This window comes from Urocampus carinirostris, chromosome 1, assembly GCF_059441175.1.
Source record: "Urocampus carinirostris isolate Australia breed hairy pipefish chromosome 1, RoL_Ucar_1.0, whole genome shotgun sequence".
NCBI classification, from domain to species: domain Eukaryota; kingdom Metazoa; phylum Chordata; class Actinopteri; order Syngnathiformes; family Syngnathidae; genus Urocampus; species Urocampus carinirostris.
In genome coordinates this window covers 46,273,242-46,287,154 of record NC_142349.1, presented here as the reverse complement: position 1 = coordinate 46,287,154, position 13,913 = coordinate 46,273,242, and the positions used below count along the sequence as shown (strand labels likewise).

At 39.8% G+C, this 13,913-nt stretch overlaps 1 protein-coding gene across 2 annotated transcripts in view; it reads left to right on the top strand.

The window, feature by feature from the left end:
- Positions 1-685: 685 nt before the first annotated feature.
- crebbpb (CREB binding lysine acetyltransferase b) overlaps positions 686-13,913 on the top strand; it is a 44,832-nt gene continuing 31,604 nt past the window's right edge. For both annotated transcript variants that reach the window (XM_088342351.1, XM_088342344.1), the window contains exon 1: positions 686-1,507. In XM_088342351.1, the coding sequence (XP_088198477.1) occupies positions 1,423-1,507 (85 nt within the window). In that variant the 5' untranslated portion in view covers positions 686-1,422. The remainder of the gene's footprint in view (positions 1,508-13,913) is intronic.

Here is a 13,913-nt window from a genome sequence, read left to right as displayed (position 1 = left end):
CGAGTGAGTAACTTGCTTATTATTCTTTATTTTGCATTTCATTTCGGTCTCAATTAAATTACCGAGTGTAGAAGATATGCATTTTTTAAAGAAGAAATCCATACCTGTCAACCTGTACGTTTTTGCCATAAAAAGTACATTTACTATGCATTTTAAGACGAGTACGACGTACAAGGAAATCTCTACGGAAAAACGCAAATTTGTCAAGCCGCGGAAGCCTCTATCTCGGTAACGTTTTTTTTGTTGCAAACGAAGCGAGCGGCTTAATGCTACAGTGTGCATGCGTCTGCCGCCTGGGGATTTCCAATCATGCATCATTCAGAAAAAAAATATATGGTGTACGATTATTTTGTATTTCGTACGGGAAAATACGACAGTTTGTACGGGCATGGAGCCGTGGAGGTTGACAGGTATGTAATTTGCTTATTATTTTTTTTATTTTGCATTTCATTTTGGTATCAATTAAATTACCGAGTGTAGAAGATATGCATTTTTTAAATATCCTCTGAAATGATTGAAGAAATCCACTATATATGTTTGCATTGCGTCCACTTGACGCACGTCGGATGCCCAGGTTGACGTCATGACGTCATATGCAAGAACCTCCCTCCGCTCCCTCCACTCTCGCCCTCCTCCCCCACAGTCTAGCTGGGAAGAAAAAAAAACTTTTTGTATCGTAGGAATCAACAGCCGCCATCTTGACGCGGCTCGGAATCGGGATTTCTGGGCGAGAATCAATTGTCAAAAAAGCGAGCGTAGCCACCCTGAGCACACCCATTTTGACATTTTCTCTGTTCAAATCGAAGCGCAAGCTCTTCCGGGGAGGATTAATGCAAACATGTGAAGGCTTCTGGGGATTTTGTCGTGCTGAAAGCTCAACGTATATTTGATTTCCCCTTTAGCGAGCACCGCTTCTCGCCCTCCTTCCGTCCCAAGCCGCCGGATTTCCCGGCACGACACCAGTCGGAAAAATAATCTATTTTAAAGGAAATATTTTTCGATTTTTGCTCTTTTTATTTGAGTCGCAGGTGGTTTTTAAAACGACTCGCTTCGATGGCGAAAAAAAATGACTCCGTGCGGACGGGTCGCCGGCGAATGCCACGGAAATGGCTTAGGGTCCCGATCGTGTAATTTATCCTTATTATATTTTATTTATTCATCTCGACTTGAGATAATTTCGGATGCAGTTATTTTGGACGAATATGTGGGTGTTGGATATTGGATTAACATGGGGTGATCTCCGGCGGCGAAGCGTGGCGCTGTTGCCTTTCTTTTGAAACCTCTCCCCCGGCAGCATATCACCACTCAAGTTAACATAAAAAGTCTAGTCAATTGATTACTTTTGACGCGCTGTCAAAAGAAAGATTTAACAATAAGAGGGGGTAAAATAAGCCCGGGACCACCTCAGACTGAGCACCCAGAATGGCTGACAATTTGCTTGATGTCGGAGCTCCCACTGCAAAGCGACCCAAACTTAACTCTCCTCTTTCGGCATCGGACGGCCCAGGTGAGTGCTGCGTCTCTCATTTTTTGATCGAATGTCGTTGAAGTAAAGATGCCATGTACAAGTCACAAGATGTTTTTTGTGTGGCTTTTATAATTTGGGAACAGCAAAGAAAACTGCTTATTAACAAAAATGAAACTAAACTACTTGCACACAAATAACTGTACTTAAACAGTGCCCAGCGGAAGTAGGTTTAATTGACTATCCTTGTTACAGTTCTTTTCGTTGCAGGGAAGACGTATTCAAAATCAAAACAAAAAAAAGGACCTTGTCCCATGAAGGAAAACGATAAAACGGATACATTTCAGTTATAATAGTATTGCATTGTAAATAAAGGACATTTTAAAGGTCACTGTTTCTCAACTGGTTTGACTTCATGACTCACCATTCCACTTAAATGACAAGCTGTGACTAAAATCAAGATAACAAATCCACTTCTCAATGGTATCCAATGAAAAGATTGTGCAGTTTAAAGCAGAGATACTGAAATATATTTCCTTTTTTTCTTAAGACCAAATTACCATCAAAACAAGTCACATTTATTTATATAGCCCTTAATCACAAAAACATCTCGAAGGACTGCACAGGATTACTATTACAAAATTGCACAATTACCTGATCTTAAACCAGCATGCGGGCAAGGAAGAACTCAAAAACCTCAGTGTGAGGAAAAAAGAGAAACCGTGAGAAAGGACCTCACATGTGGTAATCCCCCCTCCAGGATTGACCAGGGTGAATTACAATTAGCATTACTGTACACAGAATAGTAAACATTAGGTAAGATGTTTAAGACGTCCAGAAAGAGCATGACACCAACGACGCCCCCAGTGGCACATACAGTTGAGTGTCATCTGCATAGCAATGGAAACTAATATTATACTTGCGGTTAATGTCATCAAGCGGGATCATACAAATACTAAAAAGAAGGGGGCCAAGTACAGAGCCTTGAGGAACACCACTGGGGACATTAGATTGTTTAGAGGTCAGATTGCCATAGTTAACACATTGCATCGTGTCTGACAGGTAGAGTACAGTTCCTGAGATACCAATGCGTTCTAGACGAACCAATAATATGTTGTGGTCGACAATATCAAAAGCAGCGCTGAGATCCAGCAGCAGTAACATTGATGAGGCACCGGAATCTATTGCTAAAAGGAGATCATTGGTTACTTTAGCCAGGGCTGTCTCAGTAGAGTGATTTTCCCTAAATGCTGACTGGACAGTTTCAAAGAGGTTATTTTCTGACATGAAGTCATTTAGCTGCTGTGCCACAACCTTTTCAAGTAATTTTGCAAAAAATGGCAGATTTGACACTGGCCTATAATTACCTATGCTTTCTGGGTCAAGGTTAGGTCGCTTAAGCGTGGGTTTAATGACGGCAGACTTGAAGGCGACAGGAACAATACCCGAGGATAGCGATATATTAATAATATTTAAAACTGATGGTCCTAAGATCCCAAACAGATCCTTCACCAGTGAAGCTGGAAACGGATCAAGCAGGCATGTAGTTTGTTTGGCCCTACTGACCATCTGTGTTAGATTATCAAGGGACAAATCATTGAAACTGGAGAATGTTTCTGAACAACCCCCGACACGGTCCTTACCTAACACCTCCACATCTTTGAGATAGGAGGAGGATACAGAGCGTTCTTTTAAAATTTCATTCCTGATTAGTTGAATCTTTTTATTAAAAAATTCCATAATGTCGTTAGCAGAATAAGTGTAACTATTTGGGTTAAGTTGTCTGGTAAGTTTCGCCACCGTGTCAAACTAAAATTTCGGATCATTCTTATGTTTAACAATAATCTTAGAGAAAAACGATGCTTTAGCTGAGGCAAGAGCTACTTCATATTTCAGCAAACTGTCACACCAGGCCAGTCGGAAGACCTCAAGCTTAGTAGTGCGCCATTTTCGTTCAAGTTTTCTGCAACCTTGTTTGAGTAACCTGGTTTCATCAGTAAACCAAGGTGTATTCTTAGGTCGAAATTTATGCCTTAGAGGTGCCACAGAATCAAGAACATTAACCAAAGCAGTATTGAAGTTGTTTGTAAGTGAGTCAACAGACCCAGTGTATGAAGGGAAGGCTGCAGTTACCGTAGGTAATAGTTCTTTTAAGGCTAATACCGTTGTAGGGCGGATATTGTGATTGCTAAAGCCTAAATTTTCCTTATCACAGTAAACAGCACCTCACACTTAACAAGATAGTGATCAGAGATGGCATTAGGATACAATAACACTGTAACATTTGAGGCTACTATGCCACGGGTCAGAACGAGATCTAGAGTGTTCCCATCTTTATGAGTGGGCACATCAACTACAGTAAGACCTCGGTTATCGCGGTTAATGGGGACCAAAACCACCCGCAAAAAATGAAAATCTGCGAAGTAGCGACGACCCTTCAAAAAGAAGAAAAAAACTTTTTTTTTTTAATTTTTTTTTTTTAATTATTATTTATTAGATCCGGTTAATGGGGAACAAAACCACCCGCAAAAAGTGAAAATCTGCAAAGTAGCGACGCCCCTTCAATAAAAAAAAAATCTCATCTCATTATCTGCACCGCTTATCCTTATTAGGGTGACGCCGCGTCCGCTGAACTCGCTCCGTCGCGCGGCCCGGGAGTGACCTCCGCTGACTCACCTTTTTTGCATGGTCGTGCCAAGTGCGAACTCACAAAGTTAGGGGGAGAAGCCTCATTTAACACTACAAACTCATTTGGTTTTAAACAGGTCTCACAAAGGCCAATAAGGTTAAGATGGTGTTCATTAATAAGGTCATTGACAAGTAAAGCTTTGGAGGCTAGTGATCTAATATTTAGAAGGCCAAGCTTCAGCACTGTGGACTGAGCTGAAACCTTTTGCGAGTTTTGAACCTTAATGGCAACCTTAGTGGTAACCTCCACATGATTTTATGCCGGTCCCGGGTCTTGTGCCTTGCATGACGGCAGATGCGTCCCGAATTCCATACCACAGGAATATTGTTGACAGGTGGAGTAGCAGGGTGACTATTGGTAGAAAATAATGTTATTTCTTCTCCCACCTAACATTTTCCGTTTAAACTGCTCTAGCTCACGGACGCGTCCCTCTAGAAAGGCTACTTGCCTACGGAAGCGGGAGCGACTTTTACAGCAACCCATACTCACTTTTGAGCAGTCGGATGCCGAAAGAGCGCCTTAGCAGCCGTGGGAGGGGATGCCCTTTAACAGCGATCGGCAGCAGCTTCCGACTGTAAAACAATTGTGCGCGGCATTTACCTTGCGCCAATCGTCCGAGATACTTACCTGAAACTTTTCAACTGTTCGAGATAAACAGTCTCAGTCCAGAATTCTGCTATAGTAGGAATCTGAATCATGCTAGGGGGCGATAGTGAGACAAAGGAGTCTGATTTAGCGCACATTGCAGCCCCAAACAAACCAGTTCAATTACCTTACATTCTCGCATATAAGCCGACATCTCACATAAGCAACCCTTTAAAATGACTTAAAGATAGCGACACTTTTAAAGAAACTCAAAATATTAATAAACCGTGTACCTAAACATTGATATTTTTTAAATTGTCATTAATAAAGATTAACATACTGTTAAAAAGCTAAAATTATAACATTTTTAAATCATTTACTATACCTTTCCGCAGCATCTCTATGGCAGACATCCGTTCACCATTTTTATATCTCGCTATCGTTTCCCTCTTCGACTCAATTATTGTCACAGTTTTCCACTTTTCCTTTCCCTTATCGCTCACTTTTCGGACCCATTATTATGGTCAGAAAAGAGAAACAAAATCAACAAAATCCCAATAGCACAATATGTGTTTCCTCTCAAACATGCTGGTTGATTAAACGGGTAGACGAGATCAAGTAGTGTCTTATAACCATCTACTGGTAAGGAGTTCATGAATCCTCCATTTTTGTTCTTTGCATTATTTTGCCAAAGAAAAGTCATCTGACCCAATGAGACAGATCCGCAACCCACTTTCGGGTCCCGACCCACAGGTTAATAAACACTGATCTAAATCGTTCCATGAATGAATACTTTTTCGTTTGGCACAATGGCTTTTCAATGTTGCAAAGAATATTGGCCCCTTGAATTTCTGGAATCCCTAGAGATGATGAGATTCTGATCTTGAGAAAAAGAACTGTTGAATATTTGTTGGGCGTTAGTACTTATTTACTTTCTAAACTAATATTTGGGTTTAGATTTCACTCTATCTTCAGGTATTACAAAATGAATTTTATAAACAGTGAATGTTCTTTATACCCAGCGTTATGCAAAATCTCAATAGCAACCTTTTGTAATCAAATAAGTGAATGTATAATGCTATGTATTTCCCCAAATCTCTATACAATAACTTAAATATGGCAAAATTGATGAACTGTACATATGAAGTTAGTTTTGGTCAAATACATGTCTGCATCTACTCATAACTGCAATGTTCTTTGCTAATTTGGTTTGTATGATATGTAAATGGGATCTCCATCTAATATCATGGGTAATAAACACTGAGAATCTTAAACGCTTTACCTCTTTTTATTTGGACATGAACTCTCTCTTCTTTTGTATTCCAATGTCTTTTTTGGACCTCCCAAGATAACATTTTTGTATGTCATACTTTCCAGTGTCTTATTTTTTCTCGTTTGTGATACTTATTAACATCGTAACACAAGTAAATGTCTATTTTTCCAGTAACGATGTTTCAAGTTGGGAATACACAATAGTTGTCACCTTAAAGTTGGGCCTTCAAAAATATAGTACATTGTCCTGATTTTTTTTTTTTTTTAACCAGAGTGTAAAATTATCCCAAATTACTGCAACTGTGAACAGTCTTGATCAACAATAAAAACGGTGACTTTTTATATCCAACAAATGTCGTTTACTTTTAAAACGTCTTCATCCATTTTACACAACAAAGACTTACATTCGGGACTAACATTTGATTTTCTCCTATATTGAGTGGCTCCTTTAATACTCTTCCTGTTCATTAGATTTGAGATTCAGCATTTCTTACTGAAAACTGTTAAAATCAACCAAATACAATAAGTTGTAAGTTGAAACCTCGAAATACGTCACGGTAATCTGCTCGTTAGGAAGTAGGTGCCAAATCAATAGTCACTTAAAGCCATGCTCTAAAATGTTATCAGTCTATACTACCTGTGATGAATATTTTAAGCAACTACGCTCTTAATTAGAAAATAATTAAATTTTCTATATAAGTAATACCACAACTTTTTTCTCTCTTCCTCTCTGTAATTAGAGCGAGCCAATCACCAGTCGCATGACTCAGGATGTGTGCAGCGCTGTTGTGATGATATGGACTTTTAAGCTTTTTAGTAAATACAGTGAGTTTTGTTGTTGCGTTGATAGAATTATTTTTGTGCATGAATAATTCATTTAATTGGCAGCTTGACTATGCTTGTTGATTGAGATTGACAGCTGCACAGCGAAGTCTGCTACAGAGTGTCTTAAATCGTGACACAAAGTGTTACTTTTCAGTACTCGACATCTGTATGTGTCGGAATATTGGTAGGAACCAATTGGCGGAACTAATATGCCTGTGTTGGGAGCCGACTGGAGACAATTAGGGTTATGCCGATTCCCAGAGGCAGTATGTTGTGGGACGCCGACAAGCTTTGGATGTACGATTAAAGCAACATGAAAAGATACTGGTCTCGTGAGTTAGTCATACAGACAATGTATAGAACATTGTTACATGGTGTCAGAAATACTGAGTCCTAGCACCATGACTCTGACGTCTTAGAGAAGACGTTTCTACAAGGCATAACTGGGTGTTTTGACAACTGAGTGCTGATCGGCGTAGCTGAGTTAAAAGACTAAATAGCAGTTAGGAACTGTAGTCGTAGTGTGCTGCTGTAATTGACAGAATAGAGCTGTAAAAATGACTGAATTCTGCTAAAGACTGCATTGAGAGTGATCCTGGATATTTTGTTGCTAAGAAAAAGACAACCCACTTTTCTCCTTATAAACCTTCCAGAGAATTTTGACTTTTCAGACTTTGGAAGCGGGCCAAACTTGATTTGAGATTGCTGAGGTTTTTAAGTTGCTGCTTGATTTGACCAAAAAGGTGATGCTTATAAAAAAATGTATTAGTTTATACCAAGGGTAATGATGCTAATGCTATTCTGAGTACACTGGAGCTAAGTAATGAAGTTCACGGTGCACAGATACCTGAACCTCATGGGTCGTTTTGGCACCAAAGAGACTGCAACTCTGGGCAACTTTCTCCACTGTTGACGGTCCCTGACCTGTTCTTGGGTCGTATCAAAGTTAGTTTGCACCAGTCCATTCCTCAATGTTGTCGGCCCAGTTCTTTTTCGGTTTTCCTGTCCTGCCCCCTTGGACTGTTTCCTGGCGAATTATCTTGGTCAGAGGGCACATCTGACCCTACCAAGAACTGTTGGCAACTGTGCACGGACGGAATCTTCATCAAGTAATGAAGAAGAACAGAAATTCAACTCTGTAAAAGAAGCTATTGATGAATACTTAATTTGCACGCACAATGTGAATTATAAAAGGTGCAAATTAAGCAAGTGCCAAGAGCCAGGTGAATCGACCTGATCGTTCATTTCTGGAGTTTACAATCTTGTAGAACACTGCAACTATGGTTTAATGCAAGGTTAAATGATCAGAGACTGGTTAGTGATCGGCATAACACACCAGGGACTGTCAGAAAGCCTATTGCTGGACAATGAATTATCACTGGTCAAAACTTCTGCCTTAAAAATGGGACAGCATCAGGAAATTAAGACACAACTGCACATTCTGGCAATACAAAAAATATGGACAAGATGACATACAAGAAAAAAAAATACTTGAGGTGCCCAAAGTAAAGGATTAAGGGAACATCATGGAGAGCAAAGACTAGAGAGCCTGCAGACGCTGTAGCAAAGCACTGACACATTCCCTGACTGATTGCGCTGAAAAGGATTCAGTGCCCCAGGTGCCAAAAAAAAGGATCACTTTGCAGGCCTTTGCAAAACAAATATGTTTTCAGAAGCATTGTTTGAGTGCCAATGCTTTTTTGGTTTGGTTTTATTTTATAAAAATATGCAAAAAAAACTCATCCTTCCCGCAGTCGACAAAAACCTTGCCAAACTGTCAGGATAAAAAAACTTGACGCCATAGCTGGCTTTTGGCAGGTTCCCCTTCACCCTGTATCAGTCCCACCTTTTTCGAGGTACGGGTTTCACAGGTAGCCTTTGAGATTCAATCAGCACCTAAACACCTCGAGAAGAGAATATAGTATATGCTGACAGGACTAGAGGTAAGCATATGTCACACAGATGACATTCTTTTAGACATCTCGTGGACAACATTACCAAAGGCTGAGGGACGTGTAGGAGAGACTTCAACAATAAGGACTGACAATGTGTGAAAATGCAAATTTGCAATGAACCATGTTAAGTTCCTCGGTCACTTTGTTTGTGGCCAGGGCTTGGAACCAGACCCAAGCAAAATCAAGGCCATCACTGAAATGCCCTCACCAACAGACATCGCAGGGTTTAGACAATATCTGGGCAGGGTGAACTATATGGGAATGTTCTCGCCAAGGATTACAGAGCTCTCATAGTCCTTGAGAGAGCTGCTCAAGACTGATAGTGAGTGGGCATGATGTAAAATAGAGAATCAAACATTTGAGGAGTTTTGACGGAAGCGGTGGTCATCCACGGTCCTGGCTTAGTCCAGACCAGACAGTGCAACAAAAGTTGCAGCAGACGCCGACTCAGTTGGACTTTGAGGCGGTCTGTCTCGGAAGCAGGATGAATGGCACCATTGCCTTCAATATACAGCAGCATGACAATAGATAGATACTCACATTGAGAAAGAAGCGTTGGCACTAATATGGACGTGTGAGTGCTTTTGATCCTACCTGGTAGGGATAGACCTCATACAAACAGATGCAACAATAAATCAATAAAATTGATGATTAGGAGAATTGGCAATGAATATTTTCATCGATGCTTTGGGACGCGCAATTTATGCGCCACTTAGCACATTGTGGAGCAAGTGACATCACATTTTTCTCAGCGGGATGTAGAATTAACGCAGAGCGGGTGTTCGGACACAATCATTGTTAATGGATTCATTAACCACCTGGGTCATCGGGGCACCAATGAGGATGCAACTCTGGACAGCTTTCCCAATTGTTGATGGTTCCTGGCCTGTTTTTGGGTTGTGGCAAAGTTGGCACTAGTCATTTCCTTTGTTGTCGACCCGGTTATTTTTCCGTCTTCCTCTCCTCCTGCCCCCTTGGACTGTGCCCTAGAGAATTAGTTTGGCCAATTCTTGATGATGTTGTGACGTGACCATACCATTGAAGTTTTCGTCTGCGCACAGTTGACAACAGTTGTTCCTAGGGTCCAATGTGCCCTCTGATTGTGTCACACAGTCTCGTTTGTCACATGGGCTAAGTTGCTGATGCCTAGAAGTTTCTTGTTGCATCCAATCTTCACCACCTGGATTTCCTTTTCCAGTTTTGCTATGGGGTCCATGTCTCGCAGGCGTAGAGGAATATGGAATACATTGCTATTATTTTTAATTGAGTGGCCAATCTGCATTAATCTTGGCTGCCCAAAATGTTCCTCAATGTTGCGGTAAGCATCCATTGTTTTTTTTTTTGTGTGATCTTTTTTTTCCCTGCAAAGGAGTGAACTAGCGATAACTGAAGCGCAAAGTAGTGAAAGGTCTCTGTACACCCGTAATTAAATCCATATGCACTATATCTGATATTTATATATCATTTATATAGCATTTTGGCATTCATGGCAATATGTGGATATCATAGTCATTCTAGTTATTATTGACAATGTACTGACAAATTGATTGATTAATCAACCTTTAGTTTTCAACAACATTTTAGTGACATATTTACCAAAGCTGTATATTTGTTAATTGAAAACAAAATCCACAGATGATGATTGCATTTTGCTCTTGTGCCAGATCCAGACTTTCTGCTTTCATCAGTTAAAGCAGACCTGGGCGCTCCGGTCCTCCAAAAACCCCCAAAACCAGGCAGGCCATGTGGCCTTTGTGGGTCGGAGTGCCATGGTCTGAGTTGAAGGATCAGGAAAAGAATGTCAAGTCATTTATTTGTATAGCCCTTAATCACAAAGAGTCTCAAAGGGCTTCACAGGTTATTACACAGACTATTTTTTCAGACTATTATTACACCATCCCCTGATCTGGAACCAACATGAGGGCAAGAAAAACTCAAAAACTTTAACATGAGGAAAATGAAGAAACCTTGAGAAGGGACCGCACATGTGGCATCCCCCTTTCAGGATTACCAGACAGCAAAGGATCTTGCAATCACAAATAGAGAGATATTGTCCAAGAAAAGTATAGGTTATAAAACAGTATTATGCTTTATTATTGATCTTACATATTAATTATGGATGAGAAGGTCTCTTTTGTAAACACGACACATTTATTCACAAATAATGGGTGAAAGAGATTTTCATGTTTGCCGTTGAGTATGTTGACTGGTTTATTTTAACAAGTAAAATCAGTTTTACACATGAACCAACTCACCACACTAAGGACTCCGGTGGGAGGTATGAAAAATATATATTTTGCCTTAATTGCCGTATGGGTTTGAAATGAAAAAAAAAGTATGTATACAAACAGTGCAGGGGCTATACGGTTAGACTACACCCGATCTGATTGCTAGGCTGGCTAAATTGATTACATAGTTGAGCCCTTTATTTGTAATAGCCCTATGTCAAAATTGGACCAAGATTTCTAGTAAAAAAATTCCTTCTTGTCTCAAAGTGCTTTTATTGTTTAATTGCTCTTGTTGACACTGATGCCAAAAAGTGATTCATTGGACCATTTTGGACCCATTACAACATTATATGGTTTCAGGTGTTATAAACCGATGAGTTGAACACACTATAGCACGTCAAAAGAAAATATTTTTCCCTATTCACCCATTCTGGTTCATTCTTCCTCAAAATTAGAGAAAAGGAGTTGGTCTCCAAGGATGTGTGTATCATTAAGGGAGCTTCCACTTTTAGGAATTCTTGACACTAGCCTTCTTACTTTCATCTTATAAGAATTGACACCCAAATCACCACAATAATCTGAGATGTTTGCGTTGTATTACTTTCATTATCAAGCAAAGATCAAAGGTAAAGGTTAAGCTCAAAATTCTGTCAGCCTTGTCTATGTCTTTTTAGGTCCTCATAAAAATGTTTTATGATGAAAGCGCTACTTAAATCTCGATATACTGGACTGTCTCAGAAAATTAGAATATTGTGATAAAGTTCTTTATTTTCTGTAATGCAATTAAAAAAACAAAAATGTCATACATTCTGGATTCATTACACATCAACTGAACTATTTCAAGCCTTTTATTATTTGAATATTGCTGATTTTGGCTTACAGCTGAAAAAAACTCAAAAATCCTATCTCAAAATATTAGAATACTTCCTCAGACCAAGTAAAAAAAATAATTTTATAACAGCAAAACTAAATCAAACATTTGAAAATGTCCATTGATGCACTCAGTACTTGGTTGGGAATCCTTTTGCACGGATTACTGCATCAATCCGGCGTGGCATGGAGGCAATCAGCCTGTGGCATTGCTGAGGTGTTATTGATGCCCAGGATGCTTCGATAGCGGCCTTCAGCTCATTTGCATTTGTAGGTCTGGTGTCTTTCATCTTCTTCTTAACTATACCCCACAAATTCTCGATGGGGTTCAGGTCAGGGGAATTAGCAGGCCAATCAAGGACAGTGATGCCATGGTCAGTGCACCAGTTACTGGTGGTTTTGGCACTGTGGGCAGGTGCCAGATCATGCTGGAAAATGAAATCCTCATCTCCATAGAGCTTTTCAGCAGATGGAAGCATGTAGTGCTCTAAAATCTCTTGGTACACAGTTGCATTTACTCTGGACTTGATGAAACACAGTGGACCAACACCAGCAGCTGACATGGCTCCCCAAACCATTGCTGACTGTGGGAACTTCACACTGGATTTCAAGCAACTTGGATTTTGCTCTTCTCCAGCCTTTCTCCAGACTCTGGCGCCTTGACTTCCAAATGAAATGCAAAACTTGCTTTCGTCTGAAAAGAGGACTTTGGACCACTCTGCAACTGTCCAGTGCTTCTTCTCCATAGCCCAAGTCAGACGCTTCTTCCGTTGTCTTGAGTTCAGAAGTGGCTTGACCATGGGAATACGGCTATTGTAGCCCATTTCCCGGACACGTCTGTGAACTGTGGCTTTTGATACCTGGACTCCAGCTTCAGCCCACTGTCTTTGAAGCTCCCTCAAATTCTGGAAGCGGCTCTTCTTCACAATTTTGTTAAGGCTGCGGTCATCTCTCTTGGTTGTGCAGCGTTTCCGGCCACATTTTTCCCTTCCAACAGACTTTTTGTGGATATGCTTTGAAACTGCACTCTGTGAACAGCCTGCTCTTTGAGAAATTTCTTTTTGTGTCTTACCCTCCTGATGGAGGGTATCAATGATGGTCCTCTGGACAGCAGTCAGATCAGCAGTGATTTAGTTTACTGAACCAAGCTGAGTGTTTTTAAGGCTCAGGAAACCCTCGCAAGGTGTTTTGAGTTAATTAGATGATTCAGGTGATTAGTTGAATAGCCTACTTGTATACTTTTTCATGATATTCTAATATTTTGAGATAGGATTTTTGAGTTTTCTTAAGCTGTAAGCCAAATTCAGCAATATTAAAATAATAAAAGGCTTGAAATAGTTCAGTTGATGTGTAATGAATCCAGAATGTATGACATTTTTGTTTTTTTAATTGCATTACAGAAAATAAAGAACTTTATCACAATATTCTAATTTTCTGAGACAGTCCAATATATACTTATATATATATATATATATATATATATATATATATATATATATATAAATAAAAGATACATTGCCTTCTGTCTTGATCGGCTCCCTTACAAACAGATATCACATTTACTGAGCCAGGCAGAGTATCTGAGATACAAATTGTTGTATTTTTTTAATAGGGTGTTTTCAGGTCAAGACGTGTTTTCTTGCGGTCAAGTAGATGAATGACTCCACATTTTGACTTTCAAGATTCCAAGGAATCAAAAGCAGTTCTTGTAGTTTAATGTGCTGGGCTTTTTCCCAGGTCAAGTGCTCTAATATGTTATTTAAATATGCTTACCCTGCTTTTAAAATAGCACCAGGCTATCACACCATTACATTATAAATAACGCAGTTACATAATGGCGTTATTTTTTTAGAGTAAAGGGGTAATCTACCCACTTTTTTTTTCGCTGTTACAACGCTGTTATTTTTACTGTCGGTCAACAGCGAGCTACAGTTCAGCTATTTTGAGCGCAGAACGCCAACGGTGGTGTGTAACCCTTGGCAGAACTGACGCAGTTTTTTGCTAGTTAAGTCTTTTATACATGT